At 40.7% G+C, this 21523-nt stretch overlaps 1 protein-coding gene across 3 annotated transcripts in view; it reads right to left on the bottom strand.

The window, feature by feature from the left end:
• Positions 1-8598: 8598 nt before the first annotated feature.
• The window catches only part of TEX14 (testis expressed 14, intercellular bridge forming factor), a 118937-nt gene continuing 106012 nt past the window's right edge, over positions 8599-21523 (bottom strand). For 2 of the 3 annotated variants that reach the window (XM_059148302.1, XM_059148301.1), the window contains 8 exons: positions 21098-21194; positions 19622-19696; positions 17261-17338; positions 16431-16530; positions 12644-12736; positions 10646-10755; positions 9411-9462; positions 8599-8971 (listed from right to left, as the gene is read on the bottom strand). In XM_059148302.1, coding sequence (XP_059004285.1) covers positions 8935-8971; positions 9411-9462; positions 10646-10755; positions 12644-12736; positions 16431-16530; positions 17261-17338; positions 19622-19696; positions 21098-21194 — 642 coding nt within the window. In that variant the 3' untranslated portion in view covers positions 8599-8934. Of the gene's footprint in view, positions 8972-9410; positions 9463-10645; positions 10814-12643; positions 12737-16430; positions 16531-17260; positions 17339-19621; positions 19697-21097; positions 21195-21523 lie in introns of those variants that run through there. The other variant, XM_059148304.1, reaches the window with a different exon arrangement.

Raw genomic sequence — 21523 nt, forward strand, 5'->3', positions numbered from 1 at the left:
TAAACACAAAAGGGTAATTTTTGCAGAAATGTTGCAAAACATACACAGAATCTTGATTCTTTTCCTCATCGTAAATAGTCTAACTTGAATCAGTCTGTACCTGAATCACAGGTGGGTTCATTGCAGCTGATCCTCCCTTTTCTTACTGGCAGAAGTATGGTGAAGATAAAATGTGATGACAGGTGTAAAAACAATATTAAACTGTTTATTTTTTTAATGGAAGGCATATAGTGAGGAGCAGGATTGCCAGGGATGGCTACTTAGTTGATGGGCTCTGTGGTAGCCTGTCTTCAGATGGCCCCCAATGACTCTCAACTCCTAGTAGTCATACCTTTGTGTAGTCCTGCTCTCACTCGGATTCAGATTTACCCTCTGTGACCAATAGAATATAGCAAAAATGATAGTCTTTGACTTCTCTTTTTTAAAATATTTATTTATTTAGGGGTACCTGAGTGGCTTTGTCAGTTGAGCAACCAACTCTCGGTTTTGGTTTAGGTCATGATCTTGTGGTCCTGGAATGGAGCCCCACAATGGCTCTTCACTCAGCAGGGATTCTGCTTGAGGCTTCTCTCTCCCACTTTCCCATCTCCATTTTGCACACACACTCCCCACCAGCTCACACTCTTCTCTCTCTCATAAATAAATCTTTATTTGAGAGAGAGAGAGAGAGAGCACAAGCCCGAGGGGCAGAAGGAGAAGGAGAGAGAATCCTAAGATGACTCTGTGCTGAGTGCAGTGTACAACACAGAGCTCAATCTCAAGACCCCAAGATCATGACCTGAGCTGAAACTGAGTCAGACACTTAACCGACTATGCCACCCAGGTGCCCCAAATGGTATGTAACTTCTGAAGCTAGATCATAATGACATAGCACCTCTTGCCTTGGTCTCTTGGATTGCTCACTCAGGAAAACTAGCTACCATGTGGTGAAGATACTCAATGGGAGACCCAGGTAGAAAGGAACTGAGGTCCTTAGTCAACAGCCAAGGCCAATTTTCCAGTTATGTAAGCCAAATTGGAAATGCATCAAACTGTAACCTCAGGAGAGACCCTGAGCCACAACTGCACAGTGCAGCTACTTCTAAATTCCTGACATACAAAAACTATTAGAGAAAATAAATGGTTATTTCTGGGATCAAGCCCTGAGTTAGGGTCTCTGCTCAGCAGAGACCTCTGCCCCTCCCCCTGCTCACACTTGGGCTCTCCCTCAATCTTTCTCTCTCAAATAAGTAAAATGGTTATTGCTATCTTAAGTCATTAAGTTTTGGGGCGACTTCTAATGTAGCAATAGGTTATGTAGAATCAATTTCTCTAGTGCTAACTCTCATTAACCAAGCACAGAGCCCAATATGTAAACCAGAATAACAACTTACTAACACACTTTGAGACACACAATTGTTGAGTGGAATGGAAAGCCAGGTCATTTTCTCCCTGTAGATAGACCAACTTCAAGAGGAAGAAGTTGCTTGGTGAACACAGAATTGGATCAAGAAGTTAGTATGATGGTCCACGAGAGGGCAACACCTGTCACACAGCACTAGACATGCATAGTGGACCCCTCATATGCCCACCCACAATGCTTTAGCTAAGCATCCATCCCCAATGTCTGGCCCCTAAAACTTCATTTTCCTATGCTTTACACTAACCATTCCTTTCTTTCAAGCAGTTTTTCTTCAAGTGAATCCTAACAAAATTGACCACATTTATGGATGCTTAATTATGACATTATAGTCCTGCCTCCAACTATTTAAGTATTCTTAAACCCTTTCTATTCTCCAAACTGAAAATAGCTTTTTAAAAAAATCTTGTATTTATCTTTAAAGATTTTGTTTATTTATTTGACAGAGACAGAGATCACAAGTAGGCAGAGAGGCAGGCAGAGAGAGAGGAGGAAGCAGGCCCCCTGCTGAGCAGAGAGCCCAATGCAGGGTTCGATCCCAGGACCCCGGGATCACAACCTGAACCAAAGGCAGAGGCTTTAACCCATTGAGCCACCCAGATGCCCCCAAACTGAAAATAGCTTAAAGAGAATTATAAAAAGTTGAAATCATCTGAAATGACCATTTTACTACTTTGATAAGCATCTTTCTAGATATCGATGCATTTGTCACATGTAGATATTCATACATTTTCATGGGGTCATAATGTACCTACTAGCATACTACTACTTGCATTAGTCAGTAACATGTCATGGGCACCCTTCTCTGTCAATAAATCTATACAACACAATTTCTAATTAGCCTGCTTATGGTTGTTCCATAATTCAAAAAAATTACTGGGGTAAAAAACATAACATTTACCATCTTAACTATGCTGATGTGTATAGTTCAGTAGTATTAAATACATTCACACTGTTCTGCAAAAACAAAACAAAACAAAACAAAAAAACCAACTTTGGTCACCTCCCTTCTCAATAGCAAAGCACTATCACTTTGCTATTGCTTGATAAACCTTGCTTTGCTACCCACCCCTCTGTCTGGTCTTCCTCTTCATTCTTCAGAGTGGTGTGACCAAGAACCGTAGGCACCTACAGAGAAAAAAAATCCTGTAACAATCCCAGAGTCCTGGAATTGAGTTCTGCTTTGGGCTCCTTGCTCAGCAGGGAGGCTGCTTCTCCCTCTGCCTGCTGCTTCCCCTGCTTATGCTCTCTCTTAACAAATAAATAAATAAAGTCTTAATTTTAAAAAGTCATTGGGGTTTTGATAAGAGATTGCATTGGATCTATAGATTGCTTTAGGCAATATTAACATGTTAACAATATAACATCTTCTGTTACATGAACATGTGATGTGTTTCCATTTATGTCTTAATTTCTCTCAGCATGTTTTGTGGTTTTCATGGCACAAGTGTTTCACCTCCTTGGTTAATTCCTAAGTATTTTATTATTTTTTAAAATATTTTATTTATTTACTTGACAGTGTTCTGCGGGACTCGATCCCAGGAAGCCAAGACGGTGACCTGAGCCGAAGGCAGAGGCTTAACCCACTGAGCTACCCAGGTGCCCCTATTTTATTGTTTTTGATGCTACTGTAAATAGAATTGTTTTTGTAATTTCCCTTTCAGATTTTCCCTTATTCATGTATGGAAATGCAATGGAATCTTCTGTATTGCCTTTGTATCTTGCCACTTTGCTGAATTCATTTACTAGTTCTAACAGTTTTTTGGTGAAATCATTAGGGTTTTCTATATAAGTTCATATCATCTGCAAACAGATACTGTCATTACTTTTTCCTTTCTAATTAAGATAACTTTATTTTTCTTGCCTAAATGCTCCGGCTAGAACTTCCAATACTATTTAAACAGAAATGGTAAAAGTAAGCATCCTCTCTAGTCTCTGATCTTGGAAGAAAAGCTTTCAGTCTTTCAATACCATTGAGTATGATATTCGCCATGGATTTTTCATATGTGGCTTTAATCATATTGAGATTGTTTCTTTTTATTCTTAGTTTGTTGAGTGTTTTTGTCACAAAAGGGTATTGATTTTATCAGATGCTTTTCCTCCATCAAATTAAAATGATGATGCTTTCTTTCCTCTTCATTCTATTGAGGCAGTCTATCACGTATTAAATTGTGGCATAAGGTAACTGTACATATGATTTTCATGCTTTCAGCCATCCTCGAGTTCCAGGAATAAATCCCACTCGGTTATGGTGTATAATCTTTTCAATATGCTGCTGAATTGTTTGCTAGTTTTTTGTTGAGGATTTTTTCACCAGTGTTCCTATGAGATAATCTGTAGTTTTGTGCCTTTATCTGGCTTTGGCATCAAGAGTAATGCTGGCCTCAGAATGAGTTAGAAAGTGTTTCTTCAATTTTTTGGAAAATTTTCAGAAGAATTTGCATTGGTTCCTCTTGAGATGTTTGGTAGAATTCACCAGTGGACCCATCAGGTTTCGGGCTCTTCTTTCTTGGGAGATTTTTTTTTTTTTTTAAAGATTTTATTTATTTATTTGACAGAGAGAAATTACAAGTACACTGAGAGGCAGGCAGAGAGAGAAGGAAGCAGGCTCCCTGCTGAGCAGAGAGCCCGATGCGGGACTCGATCCCAGGACCCTGAGATCATGACCTGAGCCGAAGGCAGCGGCTTAACCCACTGAGCCACCCAGGCGCCCTCTTGGGAGATTTTTGATTATTGATTCAATCTCTTTACTAGTTATAGGTCTATTTGGCTTTTCTCTTTCTTCATGATTAAGTCTTGCAGATATTGTGCTTCTAAGAATTTGTTCATTTCATCCAAGTTATCCAATTTGCTGGCATAAAATTGTTTATAGTACTCCCTCATAATCCTTTTTATTTCTGTAGAATCAGTAATGTCCCCACTTGAATTTTTTTTTTTTTAAAGATTTGAGAGAGAGAGCTTACAGTAGGGAGGGCCAGTGGGAGGGGAGAATCTCAAGCAGACTCTGCGCTAAGTGGAGCTCGGAGTGGGGCTCAATCTCATGACCCTGAGATCATGACCTGAGCTGAAACTAAGAATTTGGCATGTAATCAACTGTGCCACCCCACTTCATTTTCTGATTTTAGTAATTAGTAATTACCAAATTAGTAATTTAGAGTCTTCCCTTCTTTTCTAGTCCATCTAGCTACAGTATTTTCAATTTTGTTGATCTTTCTGAATAATCAACTTTTGGTTTCATTGATTTTAGCCTACTGGTTTTTTTTCTCTATTTCATTTATCTCTGCTCTAATCTTTATTTCCTTTCTTCTGCTGGCTTTGGGTTTAGTTTGTTCGATTTCTAGTTCCCTAAGGTATAGTGTTAAGTTATTGATTTGAAATCTTTCTTACTTTTTTCATGTTTTTATTTATAAATTTCCATGCTTTTGCTGTATCCTTAAGTTTTAATATGTTGTGTTTTTGTCTTCATCTCTAAGTACTTTCTGATTTCCTTATGATTTTTTAATCACTTGGTTGTTTGAAAAGTGTGTTATTTAGGAGAACCTGGATGGCTCAGTTGGTTAAGCATCTGACTCTTGGTTTCAGCTCAGGTCATGACCTCAAGGGTCGTGGGATTGAGCCCTGTGTCTGGCTACACATTCAGTGGCGATTCTGCTTGAAGATTCTCTCCCTCTCCCCTCACTCACATCCTCCCTCTAAAATAAATAATCTTTTTAAAAAATTAAGGTATCTGGAGCACATCATCTTTCTTTAAAAAAAAAAAAAAAAGTGTTCGGGCGCCCAGGTGGCTCAGTTAAGTGTCTGACTCTTGATTTCCACTCAGGTCATGATCTTGGAGTCACGGAATCAAGCTCCGTTTCAAGATTTCTGTACTTAGGGGCACCTGGGTGGCTCAGTGGGTTAAAGCTTCTGCCTTCGGCTCAGGTCATGATCCCAGGGTCCTGTGATTGAGACCCACGTTGGGCTCTCTGCTTAGTGGGGAGCCTGCTTTCCAATCTCTCTCTCTCTCTGCCTACTTGTGATCTCTCTCAAACAAATAAATAAAATCTTTAAAAAAAAAAAAAAGAGTTCTGTACTCAGCATGGAGATTGCTTCCCTCTCCCTCTACTCCTCCTCCCCTTCACTCACTCTCTCTCAAATAAATAAGTAAAAATCTTTTTTAAAAAAGTGTTGGGGCACCTGGTTGGCTCAGTGGGTTAAAGCCTCTGCCTTCGACTCAGGTCATGATCTCAGGGTCCTGGGATCCAGACCCACATCGGGCTCTCTGCTCCACAGGGAACCTGCTTCCTCCTCTCTCTGACTGCCTCTCTGCCTACTTGTAATCTCTGCCTGTCAAATAAATAAATAAAATCTTTTTTTTAAAGTGTGTTATTTAACTTCCATGACTTTATGAATTCTCGTTTTCCTTTTGTTATTAATTTCTAACTTCATCCTATTGTGGTCAGAGAAGTTACTCTGTATGATATCAATCTTTTAAAATCTAATGAGCCATAATTGGCCTATTTTTTAGGTTTTCCCTAAAAAGTATTCAGCTGTACTTGTGAAGAATACATATTCTGTTGTTGCTGAGTAGAGTGTTCTGTCAATATAAGATCTAGTTGGCTTGTTATGTTAACTCCTCTATTTCCTTATCTATCTTCTGTCTGGTTGGTCTATCCATTATTGTGAGTGGGTTTTTGAAGTCTCCCAATTGTTATAACAGAATTGTCTATTTCTCCCTTCAATTCTGTCCATTTTGCTTCCCATAATTTGGTGGCTTTCATTAGGTACATACATTGTTATACTTTCCCTATTGAACCTTTTATTAATATATAATGTCCTTGTTTCTTATAACCTTTTTTTTCTTTAAGATTTTATTTATTTATTTGACAGACAGAGATCACAAGTAGGCAGAGAGGCAGGCAGAGAGAGAGAGAGAGAGAGAGAGAGGGAAGCAGGCTTCCTGCGGAGCAGAGAGCCCGATGCGGGGCTCGATCCCAGGACCCTGAGATCATGACCCGAGCCGAAGGCAGCAGCCCAAACCACTGAGCCACCCAGGCGCCCTTCTTATAACCTTTTTCGATTTAAAGTCTACTTTGTCTAATATTAACATAGCCACCCCTGTTCTTTTGGTTAGTAGTATGAAATATCTTCGTCCATCCTTCCCCTGTCAATCTGTTTGTGTGTTTGGATTTCAACTGAATCTCTTATAGACAGCATGGAGTTAGATTATGTATTTTTATCCATTCTACCAATCTTTGTCTTTTGGAGAGTTTGATACATTTATGCTTAAACTAATTACTGAGAAGAAGGCCTTACTTCTGTCATTATGCTATTTGTTTTTTATATGCCTTTATAACTTTTTTGTCCCCTGCATTACTGTCTCCTTTTTTGTTTAGTTGATTTTCTCTAGTGAAATGTTTAAATTTCTTTCTCATTTCCTTTTGTGTGTATTCAATAGCTACTTTCTTCGTGGTAACTATGAGGATTACACTTTGTATCCTAAATTTGTAACACTCTAATTTGAAGTTATGCCAGTTTAATTTCAATAACATTCAAAAACTCAGGGTACCTAGGTGGCTCAGTCAGTTAAGTGTCTGCCTTCAGCTCAGGTCATGATCCCAGGGTCCTGAGATTGGGCCCTGCATTGGGCTCCCTGCTTAGGGGGAGTCTGCTTCTCCCTCTGCCTCTTCCCCTGGCTTGTGTTCTCTCTCTCACTCTTTCTCTCAAATAAATACATAAAATCTTAAAAAAAAAAAAAAAAAGTGAGCCAATATTTAACAATCTCTTATGTGTCTGGAACTGTTTACATATTTATTCTCTGCTTCTTTGTAGTGAGGAAAAATGAAGGACTCCGTATACTCCAAAAATTCAGCACCAAACCCACAGAGCAGATGTGAGGATGGGGACTAGGTTCATAGAGAACATATCACCATCAGTTTTATTTTTTTTTTAAAGATTTTATTTATTTATTTGACAGAGAGAGATCACAAGTAGGCAGAGAGGCAGGCAGAGAGAGAGGAGGAAGCAGGCTCCCTGCCGAGCAGAGAGCCAGATGCGGGACTCGATCCCAGGACCCCGAGATCATGACCCGAGCCGAAGGCAGCAGCTTAACCCACTGAGCCACCCAGGCGCCCCAATCTACCAGCATTATTATTGTTAATGTTGGCCATTATAAAATAGTCACTGGCCAGCTAGAAGAGTCTACTGACATTGTAGACAAAAGATTACAAATCATATCAGTGGGAGTTTACGTAGGACTCTGTGAGCCTAATGAACACTAACAGAGTATTCATAGCCTTAACGAATACTAACAGAGAATGCTATAATATCACAACTCACTATTTATCATGCTGCTATCAGCCCTTATATTTTTATGTATGTTGGTTTTGTGTCACCAATTAAAGGTGAAGGATTATATATTACAAGTCCCTGTATCCTCCAAGTTTCTTACACATAGTATTATTTGTAAAGTAGTTTGCTTTGATTTTCTTCTGGTTATAATGACAAGCATCTGTCTCTTGATTCAAAATGGTCAAACAGATTTTATCTTCTTATTTTATTTGTGCAGGCTAAAATTCTTTGGTGCTAGTAAGAATTGTATGAATATGACCATCCTCAACAGGAACAATTCAGTTTTCACAAACAAAAGACCTATTATTTATTTGCTAAGAATAAAATGTTAGCTGGCTAGTACTGTACAACAGCACACAGCTTCTAAGAAAAAGTTTTTATTCATATGTGAAGGCTCTAAACTTGAGGTAGATGAAGGTATATCGATCCTCTAAAAACCAGGCTACACATGTGTATGCATCTGGCCAGTAGTCACTAGCTGCTAAATTAGAAAAAAGATTGTGATCTTCATCTTACCACAATTTCATCCTCTAAGGCACTAATAAGGTGAGGTATACAATCTGAAATATACAGAAATGATGTTTGTTTACCTTAAAGAGTTCAAAATATCTTGGACTTTTATTCTGAGCTGTAGTTTCATCATGTAAGTCAATTCTAGCTGGAATGGGAATATGGCAATCCTAGCCAAGAGGAGGGTAGTATTTCTAGTCTAAAATACGGATGACTGGTGCCGGTTTATAGGAGAGGTGGTAGCAGTAGCTACTTATACATCCAACTTTATAACAGATATTGAAGACTCTTTGGGTGGCAGTTCCTCTCCCAATAACTAAAACAAAGAAATTTCTCTTACACAGCTAAAACCTAAATGGTATTAACAGTAAACATTTTATTATATAAGATGAGTTAAAGTTTCAAAAATCTTAAACAACAAAACCAAAAACCATTCTGGAAACAATGAGAAAATTTTACAACAAAAGCTGCCTTTCACTTTTCAGAAATGTGAACTAAAAATAAATTGTTAAATGTGTAAACAGTTAAGTGTGCAAACAGAAAGGGCTAGTGGTTCCGTCTACTGCGGCAGCTGAACAAAGTGCAAGCTAGGGGGTCACTGCCCTGATGGTGTCTGAAGCAGATGAGGAGAGGCTGGAGCTCACCAGCAGGATGCTCGAACTCTGGCCAGGAGTCCACCTGCGATCCAAATGCCATCAGTCTGACAAGTCACTCTGATCCAGCACGATTATCCTGTGTGTGTATTTTTTAAAAAACAACAACAAAAAAAGGAGTTTCGAGTTGGTGTACATGTTTTTTAAAGACACAAACAGCAGTTTCTTTCTATTCAACTGAACACACGGGAAAGGGATTTGGATCTTTATAAATTCAAAGGGGATAATCAACTAGCATATCATGGGAATGCACAATGACTGCAAAGCAACGAATAGCACCATTCTGTCCTCCCTGTCTAAAACTGCTCTTGTGCTGACTCTACTATTTTACCAAAGTTGGCATGAATTTCCCCTTATATTTTAATTAACTATAAGCATTAAGAGATTAAAAAAATCCAGCAACTTTGAATTCATTATCATTTTAAAAAATTATCAGTAACTTGATCATTCATGTTTAAAGCCTGCTCCTATTTCTACAGACAGTGAACTTTGACCTATAAGCATATCCAACTCATTACCTGGATGGCTCAGACCAACCCAGTCGCTTCCAAAAACAGGGTTTTAGTTCCTCTTGATGAAATATAGAAAGAAGAAAACACAACCAGATTACTGTCTGGGTCAAAGTGTGCCAGGATTTAGAAATCACATTACAATGTTCTCTCTCTAGTTTAGGGTGGACAACAGTCGTTTTCTTCTACAGAGAGAGAATCTTTCTAAAAACACGGTTAATGGGCATTCCCTCCTAACATTCCGCAGCTCCCCGTCATAGCCATGGACACTAATGCTAATTCACAAAGCCCCTGCGTTATGTTCTCAGTGATTTCAACACTAGCTAAATGCTCACACACACTGGGCCTTGTGCCAGTCAGGGTCCCAGAGGAAATCAAGTACACCCCAAGCCCTTTAATGAGGTGACAACTTACACAGGTACAGTCAGAGTTAAGGGAGCAAACAAGGGATGGCAAGACATCCAGTGACTAGCAGCAGACGCAAGCCATTATCACTCCTAAGTCTAAAGGGACTGTGATGGAGGTGGGACAGAACAGTTACTGGAACCCAGTGACAGCTGCAGCTGAGAAGGACAGGCTGCCTTACAGAAGCTGTGCTTCTGGGGGAATACCACTTCTATGCAGAGACGAGGTGCACTGACCAATGGGAAGCCTGCTGGCCAGGAAACCTAGGAGATACAGTCCACAAAGCAAAAACAGGGCAGACAAAGGAGGAGAATGAGAATGAACCAGGGAAGGGATGTAAGGGATACCAGATATTTTGAAAGAGTTAATATTTCTAACTTCCTAAATAGGAGGAACCTAAACATAGAGGGGTGTCATTTGTGAATGATGCCTAAAGCTCTGTTGAAATAGTTTTGAAATAAGATTAATTTATACCTCTCGAATTACTTGTAGACTCCACTTAATTTCCACAGTTTATGATTTCTTATAAGATTCTACAGCCTCTGTGTGAGCTAAATATAGAACTCCTTTGAAGACACTAGACAATTAGAAGCAAAACATCTTTCCAGACAGTGTGCAAGATAAGATGAGGAGACTAGCCAAAGGCTTGCTTAGAAATAGAATTGGATTTTGTTACGGTTTTGTGATGAAGATATGACTAGCAATTAACAGAAAACATAGGCTGAACTACAGGAGAAAAACACAGAAGGATTAGGTATCGCATCTGGGAAATATTTCTAAATAACTAAGATGTTCATCACAGTCCAAAGACTCCAAGCTAAACAATCATTCATTCATACCTTCTTCAGAAGTTCCTAAAAAGCTGTCCGATTTCCTTCTCTCTGATTTGATCCTTTCTTCTCCTTTTCTTTTCTTTTCACCAGCTTCTTGATCCTTAATATTTTCCTCCCTTCAATGGCAATGATTTCAAGCATCAAACCATATGCACAATGCCCAGGAGAACAGGACTGTTCCAAACAAATCACAATAGATAGCACTAGTGGCCAGGCATTGGGTTGTGTGCGGTAACGTACATGAACACATTTAATTCTTATTACTTCTATATGAGGGAGTCACCAGTACCATTACCATCCCCATTAAGTGATGGGAAAACTGAGGCACAGAGAAGTAAGGTACAGGCCTCACTAAGTCCTGGAACTGGGATCCAACCCAAGAAGTCTGTCCCAGACTTTGCTCTCAACCTCTAGGCTATATTATTCACCTCCACCCAACCCCCACAAAGCATTTCACTTATGTTCTAATTGGTGTCCTTTTTATAACCACCATTTATTTTATTATCTCACTTTATTTCCTGAAACTCTCTCTGAAGTATCCGATTAAAGTATCTAATGATTTTAAGGACCATGTTTGCCAAACTAGTAAGCAGAAAGCATCTGCCCCACATAACGGTAAGCTGCTGAAGGGCAGAAACATCCATCCCTCTGCTTCAGCACAGCACCTGGCTCACTGTCCGTGCTCAAAAGATGCTGGCTCAACCAACTTGACACTGTTTAGGGATTTTTCTTCTGTTCTCATTAGCTAAATATTCAAAACAAAATATGTAAAATGAGAGAGAAAATAAAGCCAGCTAGAGCAAAAAGGATTTTTCCCTCCTAATCTCTCATCACTAACATAATCATAGGCTCTAGAATTGGAGGAAGCCTTCAGGCTCTCTTCTACCTCCAGCCAAATGTCTGGACCCAGTGTTGTCTAGCCTGCGCTTGAGTGGGAGGAGCTTCCAGTCAAGGGAGTGTAAAGGCAGTAGTTTTCTCTATCAGAAAGCTATGGCTCTTAGAAAGCATATGCTTTGCTAAATAAAAAATACCTAACTCTGCAGTTTATAGTCACTAGCTCTGTCCTTTGGGGAAGAAGAGAGTAAGCACACACTCTTCACTTTATAGTATCTCTGGTGTTTGAGGGCAGCTATCAATTCTTCTACCCCATCTGTGCTTCTCAGGCTAAGCCTCTCCAGTGACTTTCATGGTTTCCAGACGTCTGACTGTTCTAGGGCCACCCTCTCCTGTTTGCCAACATCTCTTTTAAAATATGGCACCCAGAAAGACACCCCACACTATGTCCCAGGAGTCCTCTCTCTAGTGTGAAACATCGCCTTGCTTGGACAATACAATTGTCTATCCAGCATTAATGCTGCACTGACCTTTTTAGCATCAAACTGAGACCTCATGGAGTCGCTACTTATGGACTCTTCAAGAAAAATTTCTTGAATTCTTACCATGTCTCGAAGTCCATGCTAAATGCTGAGCATATAAAAATAAGACACAACTTCCTCCCTCCAATGAAATTACAGTGAGGAGGATCTTCCAGTCCAAAATTCTCCATTTGGCCAGATCCCTCGCATTCTACACAGTTCAATGTTAACCTTCATCTTTTAGAGAAATCTAACATTTCCACCTGTCAAGAATATTTTGAACCCACAGTCTACCACCTATCACATTAGCATTCATTCTTAGATTTGTGTTATCTAAAAATTTGATAAGCATGCCTTTTCTGATTTAATTCAAATGACTGATGAAATGTTGCAGGTGACAGGGCCAAGGTACAGCCATCTTAGAGGGCTCTCTGTATACTAATATCAGTCTGAGAATCAGTATCTTGAGCACTGTAGGTGGCTGGAGGAAGAGTGGCTGACAGGAGTCAAGGCTGGCTTAACAACAGCAATGTAATGACATCACCAGACACTCATTCTTTAAGGAGTCAAGGTATTTTTTAAAAAACCTAAAATCTAGACCTCCTTCCTGAAAAAGAAGAAAATGATCCTCTGATGGGAGAACAATAACCTTGTAGAGCCTTCAGGGAGATCTTGTAGCCCCGTGTTGTCCTCGGGGGGCTGTAGCCATCTTTCCAGGTCCTCATCGAGAGTAGAGTGAGCTCTGTCCAAGGGCAAGTGAAGAAATTTGAGACAATTCTTATCCCATGACAAGGAGGCAAAGTGTTTTAGAATGGGAAAGGCCCTTCAAACCAGTGCTTTCACTGTACACATGAGAAAATAAGAACTCGGTGAGATTGTATCTAGAGCAGCAGAGGTCACTTAGATCTGATTTAAATGCAGACCAAACTCTTCTTTAGGCCCTTGACCGAAAGCCTCAGCACCCCTAAGAATAGTTATCTCCCAAAGTCCAATGTTAGACTCAGTCTCAATTCTAGGTCATTAAGTCAATTTCCATCTGAGGTTAGAATTGTACACTCACTCCTATACCTACTTTGGAGGAAGAACTACCTCTGAGGCTACAGGATGCAGACAGTGTTTTCGGAAGGCCTGAAAAGTTGCTCTGTGGGCCTCTATCTGTGCCCAGTACAGCCAGCCCTTTCGGAAAACAGTAATAGCAGCTAACTTTGAATCAAGAGCAAAGCACTTTATACAACCAAATTTAACTTGGATTTTTTGAGCTAATCATCTTATCTTGCTTGAATAATGATGTACATTTTTACTGAAGGTGTTCTAAGGAGATGGAAGGGTGGGATTTATATCATACGTTATAGAAAAAAAGATTTTTTTTTTGAAATTATTATTTTTTAAATATTTCACTTACTTATCAGTGAGAGAGAGAGAGTGTGTGTGCACAAGCAAGGGAGCAGCAGACAGAAGAAGTAGGATCCCCACTCAGTAAGAAGCCCAAGAGCAGGACTCAATCCCAGGACCCTGGGATCATGGCCAGAGACTGAGGCAGATGCTTAATTGACTGAGCCACCCAGGCGTCCCTAGAAAAAGATTACTAAAACTTTAAAGAAGTATGTATCTTCTCCCACTTTTGCCTCTCTGTTTTTTTTTTTTTTTTCTGTCTCCCCAGGAAGGACCTTCCTTGCAGGTCCCAGGACTCCAGTCTCCTCCTCTACTTCCCAGACTTCCCTTACAAGTCTCTTTCTTTTCCTTCCTCACACAGAATAATTTAGCCCTTGCAGAGTGTGCCGGAAACTGGATTCACTATCTAAAAGATATTCATAGCACTCTTCTCCTTTGCCTTCCTCTTCTGTAGCAGCTAAAAAGCTAAAAACCCAATTTATAGTCTCCCTTGCAACTTAGGGTGGTCATGCATCACATTTGGCCACTGAGATATAAGTGGGCAGGCACTGCTGGGGAGGGCTTCTGGGAAAGTTTCTGCTCTCCAGATAAAAAGGGGCAGAGTCACAATATTCCTTTGCCCCACCCTTTTATCTCTGCCTGGTGTGTGGATAGCAGCCATCTTGCAACGAGGAGGTGACAAGTCTGAAAATAAAGGTCAACATGCCATGGTGGCAAAGCAAGAATATCAAAGAGCCTAAGTCCCTGGTCACATCACCAAGCTGCTACAGCAGGCATGCCCTGCCAACCAATGGGACTGCCTCTTGTGTGAGACAAACCCATCAAAGCACAATGGTGGGTTTTTCTATCATCTGCAGCTGAAAGAATTCTGCAGGCTACCCTAAGGATTCTCAGGACCAGGATTAGGATAAGGGGAATTGTACAAAGATAGATTCAGATCTTCTTTTTCTTCAAATTTTAGACATTCTGCTCATCGTGGATTTTTTGGCATCAATTTTCATTTTTAAAAATACCGCATTAAAATAATCTATCTTGACTCCTGTGTTTTTTAAAATAAAGACTTTATTTATTTATTTGACAGAGATATAGAAAGCACAAGTAGGAAGAACAGCAGGTGGAGGGAGAGGGAGAAGCAGGCTCTCTGCTGAGCTGGGAGCCTGATGCAGAGCTCGATCCCAGGACCCTTGGGATCATGACCTGAGCTGAAGGCAGACACTTAACCAAGTAAGCCACCGAGGTGCCCCCAACCTCTGCATTTTTTGGTGTCTTCTCCTTCAACTTTGTGCCTAAGGATTGTGTCTCACTCACCTCACACCAGTCCTATTCCTGAATCATGGAACAAGGCAAGAGAAGTCAGAAGGCATGAGAGGTGAACTGAAGTGGTGTACCTTGCAGCATGGGTCAAAGGAGAGCCCTGAATCAGGAATGGAATGGGGTTTTTTGAGGCAACCTTGTGTTTTTAGACTCAACTGTCTGGATGATTGCCCCCATTTTTCTCTTATTTGGCTACAAAGATCTAAAAATTCTCTTCCAAGGCCTTTAACTGAAACATTTTTGAAAAAAGCTGAAACCTATGTCCGCCTCACAAAATGAAGTAAAAACAAACAAAAACAGAAAAAAAGCAACTTGACAAGAAAAAAGTCCTATTAAAAAATGGGCAAAAGGGACACCTGGGTAGCTCAGTGGGTTAAGCCTCTGCCTTCGGCCCAGGTCATGGTCTCAGGGTCCTGGGATCGAGCCCTGCATTGGGCTCTCTGCTCAGCGGGGAGCCTGCTTCCATCCCCCATACTGTCTGCCTCTATGCCTATTCGTGCTCTCTCTGCCAAATAAATAAATAAAATCTTCAAAAAAAAAAAATGGGCAAAAGACTTGAATGGTTATTTCTCCAGAGAAAGTCTACAAATGGCCATGGACCATATGAAAAGTTGCTCAACATCACTCATCACTGGGGAAATACAAATCAAAACCACAACGAGATATCACCTCATACTCATTCCACTAAAGAGGCTAATATAAAAAAAAAAAAAAAAAAGAAAATAACAAGTATTGGCAAGGATGTGAAGAAACTGGAGCCCTTGTGCACTGTTGGTAGGAATGTAAAATGGTGCAGCTGCTGTGGAAAACAGTATGGTATTTCCTCAAAAAATTAAAAATAGATTTACCATGTGATCCAGCAACACCACTTCAGGGTACATATCCAAAATAATTGAAAGCAGGATATCCAGAAGAGATATTTGTATACCTATGTTCATAGAAGCATTATTCACAGTAGGCAAAAGGTAGAAGTAACCCAGAACCTATTAATAAATGAATGGATTAACAAAATGTAACAAACACACACACACACACAGAGGAATTCAGCCTTAAAAAAGAAGGAAATTCTGGGGCACCTGGGTGGTTCAGTTGGTTAAGTGTCTGCCTTCAGCTCAGGTCATGATCCTGGGCCCTGGGATTGGGCCCCACATCAGGCTCCCTGCTCAGCAGGGAACCTGATCTCCCCCTCCCTCTGCTGCTGCTGCGCCCCCTTGCTTGTGTGGCACGCTCTCTCTCTCTCAAATAAATAAAATAGTTAAAAAAAGAAGAAGAAGAAGGAAACTCTGACCATGTTGCATGGATGAACCCTAAGGATATTATGCTAAGTGAAATAAACCAGTTACGAAAGATAAATAATGAATGACTTCACTTTATGAGGTATCAAGAGGAGTCAAACTCATAGAAGCAGAAAGTAGAAAGGCGGTTGCTAGGAATTGAGGAAAGGGGGAATGGGCAGTTGGTTTTTAACGAGTACAGTTTCAGTTTTGTAAGACAAATAAGTTCAAGAGACTGTTTGCACAACAATGTGAATAAACTTAACACTACTGAACTGTTAGGTTTATCTTATGACAATGGTAATTAAAAACAAAAAACTTTCAGGAATAGGGGCTATTAGGACAATATGAAGAAAGACCCTTTCTTCCCGTCTTATTTGTCAATATCAGAAGACAAACTAATGCAAACTGATATGGTACACTAAATCCTTTCAGAAATCCAGCTTTTTCTGTTACCTCTCTGTGTCCTCTTCTAGATCCTGAGTTTCTTTGGTCCAAAGCATACTGCTATCTTCTTTTTCACAGTTAGTTTCTTGTTCTTCTAAGTGCCTTTGCTCTGAAAACAGTTGAAAGACTTTATTAGAACAACATCAAAAAACAATTGAGAAAGTTTGCCTTAAAATTAAGGCTAATCAGTGCTCCCTGAAGTATGCATTGCACGACTTCTTCCCATGAGAACCAGAGACCAGGTGGCAGTCCACAGGGCGCCTGTATTCACAGCAGGTGCTTCTGGGGTCTTGGGAGCTCTCTGGTGCCAGGTGAAGCAACAGGAAACCTCACCTGTGCCAAGACTCAAGAGAGACAGAGGAAGCAGAGCAAGCAGAAGAAAGAAAGGGCACATAGAAGAAGAGGCAGGAGACCCTGGAAACAAATTGCCCAGATTTACGTGGGGGACTACCCTGATTTTACTTGTTAGATGTTTCTAGGTTGAAGCCCCAAGGAAGGAATTTGGGTGGGGAAGTGTAGAACCCTTTAATCTATGCCAAGCATTTCATAATGGTATCTCATTTCATCCTGCCAGCAGTCCTGTGAAGGGAAGGTTTGTTCATTATCTTATAATGTAGCGGGCACTGTGCATACCTCAGGAGGTAGGAATTATCATCCACATTTTACAGATGAGGATGACTGAGGCTCAGAGACATGAAATCATTTGCAGTACAAAAGTGGCAACTGAGGTGGAAGTGTCCCTGACTTCAAGGTCCACAGGACCCCAGATGTACCAATGTGTTGCCAAAGACAGTGTTACAGCAAGGCCCTGATGAAAAGGACCTGGGTAGTTGGCTTACCTTTTGCAGTGATGCCTAGATGACTTGCTGAGTTCTCCCCCAACACTGTGGATGAGGCCTGCTGCTTCTTCAAGTGCTCTGTTACAAGTATACAAAAGCAGAAGGCAACTTACTTCTTCCTTTACATATCACACCATTCTCTAGGGCAGTGGTTCTCGAAGAGCAGCCCTCGGATCAGCCTCAGTATACTCACTCAGTTATACTCAGCATACTCTGACTTAGAAGCGCAAATTCTCAGGCCTCATTCCAGACCTACTGAGTCAGAAACTCGGGGGGTGGGGCCAAGCAATCATATCTTACAAGCCCTCCAGGTTACTCTGACAGCTGGTAAAGTTTGAGAACCACTGGCTATGTCGTTCAATTCCCTCCAACAGTAAAAATAAAAACAAAAATGGTAACGATGATAGGTCACATTTGCAGAGCCCTATGTGGCAGGTACTGTTTTTAATTTACACACATTCATTCAAGATTAATGTTTGCAATCTTCACAACAACCCTACAAGACTGATCATGTGATTGCCAATTCTGTTTAGCAGATGAGGAAATGAAGGTAAAGAAAGGTTGAGGACCTTGCCTGGTATCACATAGAGAGTAAGATGCAGAGCTGGGATTTAAACCTAGATGGTCCAGCTCTAAGATCTATTCTCCTAATCTGTATTTTATTCTCTCTCAAATAGTGTGGAACAACATCAAAGCAACTTCCAATTTTTCCCACCTCTGTAGCCTATAGTTCATATTTTTACTAAGTTTATGAAGAGAGAGAAGGCAAAGAATATCCATAATTTCTAGTTCCTAAAGAATTGCTGCAAGACCAAGACAAGTGTCTGCTAGACCCCGCATACTGCTTTGCATTTGCTAGCTTTACAGTATGGTTCAAGTGCTCCCAGAGCAAAGCAGGACGATAGATGGGAGGCAGCGCACACACAGGGACCATGGGTTCCCTGATGCAGCCCTATTGTGTGCAGGCACAGGGCTCTCTCTTCCTGCAAGTCAGGAAATAGGCCCTTCCTGCCACTCCTGGGCATCAAGGGGCCCCATTTGATTATTTCAAATAATCTGAAATTTAAAATTCCATTTTTATCCTTGTTAAAATAGTCCCCTGTTGATCTTAAAGGATCATCTTTATCCTAGGGTTCAAGAGGATCCTCCCCTTTAGGCCCTTGTCAGAAGACTAGAGCTTTGGATGTGGGTCCTCCCAAAGAACAGGTGTCAGCACCAGGGCACTCCCCAAAGCTCTCTTGAGGTGGAACAACAGAATAATATACAATCATTGCATGGAAGTGTCCATTATTAGGAGAAACTACCCAGGTGCCCTTGTGCTTTTGTCTTTCTGGGAAATTGCTGACTCATGTCAAAGTACAGACATCACCTAGAAACCTGGTCCAGATAATTCCCATATGTAAAATGAGGGAGGGTTTCTGCAGCATATACCGTGGTACAGCTGTGCCATGAGGCAGAGCCCAGGATGAAACCTGCTAACAGCTGCTGAAATGGAGGAGTCCATATGGTGACTAAGAGAGAAGACAGCAGGATCCAGAGGGAAAGTATCACTAAGGTCAAACTGCAAAGTATCCTAAAAATCCTGCCGTAAGTCATGACCAAGAACAAATGACACTGAGAATTTACCTGAGCTGGACATGTATAGGTGACCTCTACTCTTACAAGCAGCAGTTCTATTGTTATACTAAGAAAAGCAACTAGAGAGAAGGAATTTGCAAAGACTCCTGGGGATCTCTATAGAAGGAAAGGGTGTAGGGCTGGGAGCCCTAAGAGCTTAACCCAACAACCCTGTGACCCTGTGGAATTGGAGGAGAGGTGTTATGAGGTAAGAAGGGCCCATGAGTATAGAAAAAGAAACTTAGGAAGGTTCTGGCAGCTCTGACTCTGGCACCCTAGTTCTTGTGCCACTAGAAAAGTAACTCATCCATGATCCCGATACCTTAAATACCTCCCGCTGATGGCAAAACTGAAAAGTACAGGATATGTCTTGGCCTCCGTAGCTAGACACCACGCCTCCAAATTATCATTGGTTTGGTTCAAAAAGGAAGTGAAAAATTCCTTTAATAAAAGAATTTCATCTTAATAAACCACTCAAATAGTGTTATTTCTCTTAGAATCATTTCCATAGGTCCTTTAAGTAACAAAATGACAACAGACACAGGCTAATTATCCTGGCCAGGTTTCAGTAGTAGTGCGAGGCCCATTTCATTGGAAAACTGCTCCTTCCTTAATTGTACATTCTATGAGACATTCTGAGAGGCTTTTCTACCAGTGCTTACACATGAGACAAAGAACCACACTGTGGTCAGTGACCATAACAAAAAAGGCCACGGAGCACATTCGGTATTGAACATCCCTTACCAATTTCGTCAAGCAGCTCTTGAGATGGTGGTGGTAGCTCATCAATGTGACGCTGTGAAATGGCTTCTACTAGTGCTTAAAAAAGATAAAGGGGAAAATGACTTAATACCTTCCTGGCCCTGAACTGGATTTTCACAGCTTCCACATAGACTTAGGACCTCTCAACAGTAAAACAAACTAAGGCAGGGAGATAGCCTTTCTTTCACATTAGCAGTCCTACCTGAGACCTCCTAACATGTGAATGGGTTTACTCCCCCTTTTACTTCAAACCCTTTCCTACTTTGCCCCATACCCACCCCTGTACTGCCTGATCCGTGTCCTTTCCTTCTCAAGGATATTGGGGTACATGAGGTACAAATTCTTACTAAGTGGCTGGGGGCTCGCAGAGGGATAGAGAGGCTCTGAACCACTCAAAATGAACAAAACATAAAGTGGGAGGTCTTTCTCTATAGATTATCAGGCCAAGGGATACAAAGCAACCATTCTTTCGGCCTTTCCCTAACTGCTCAGTTGTAACACTAACCAAAACCCCTCAGCATAATTCACAAAATCCAAGAACTGTGCCAAAACATAAGACATTAAAATTAGTATAGCAAAGGCAACACACCTCAAGGGCTGTTAATATTCTCATATCTTTTGATTTGAAAACTATCTCTTAAGAATCTATCCAGAGAAAGGTATCAGAGGTGCAGACAAAGATTTTTGTACAAAAAGCAAAAATTAGAAAACAATATAGAGGCGCCTGGGTGGCTCAGTGGGTTAAGCCTCTGCCTTCGGCTCAAGTCATGATCCCAGAGTCCTGGGATTGAGCCCCGCATCTCGCTCTCTGCTCAGCAGGGAGTCTGCTCCCCACCGCCCCCCATCTGCCTGCCTCTCTGCCTACTTGTGATTTCTGTCAAATAAATAAATAAAATCTTAAAAAAAAAAAAAAAGAAAACAATATAAATCTTCAACATAAAGGCTTGGTTAAGCAACATATATAGAATGGACTATTGTAACTTCCACTGACTAAGGGGAAATCCTCAAAATATAGCATCAAAGAATAAAAAAAAGCCCAGAGTTGACACACAGTTATGATCTCAACTATGCTAAAAATATATACATTTTTGTATATTTCTAGAAATATGAAATTAGAGGGATGCCTGCCTGGCTCAGTCAGTACAGCATGCAACCCTTCGTCTTGGGGTCTTGAGTTTGAGCCCCACATTGGGCAGAGAGTTTATTAAAAAAAAAAAAAAAGATGAAAAAGATACATACCAAAATAATACAAGAAGTTTAAAAACTGGTGGTAGAATTAAATAGGTTTTTTTATAGTTCTTTTTAATTCTCTAAGTTTAATGAATATGTTTTACTTTTATAATCAGAGGGAAAATAGCATTTCTATTTGAATCTAATGTAGCATCAAAGATGAGACTAAGGTTCCCTTAAATTGGATTTTTTTTTTTTTTGGTCCTATTTTTATATTAAACACATTACCTTTCGGCAGGCTCCTTCTCTGGGTGGCATGGGACGATATGTCAGGTGACTTAGCAATGCTGGAGGAACCAGCCCCAGTAAATGCAGACAATCTTTTCTATAAGTAAGACATAAACATGGTAATTGATGACACATGCATTGAGCTCTAAAGACCCATGAAGTTCACTTACTTCCAAGATTAAGCCTGTGTTTCACTGATGGAAGAAGCCACTTGTTTTGTTGATTGAGTCAAACTCCTTCTAAAGGCCCCTCCTCTGCAATCCCTTCTCACCCCTCTTTGCCTCCCCAGTGCTCAGTACCTGCCTTTGTGTTGGATCACGCCAGCCTTTCTCACTAGATGGGGAGCTCCTCCAGAGTAGAGACTATGTCTATCTTATTTATATTTGGATGCCTAGAAGAGGACCTGGCAAGCTATCTGGCACTTAG

This window comes from Mustela lutreola, chromosome 15 (assembly GCF_030435805.1).
Source record: "Mustela lutreola isolate mMusLut2 chromosome 15, mMusLut2.pri, whole genome shotgun sequence".
In the NCBI taxonomy this organism is placed as follows: Eukaryota; Metazoa; Chordata; class Mammalia; order Carnivora; family Mustelidae; genus Mustela; species Mustela lutreola.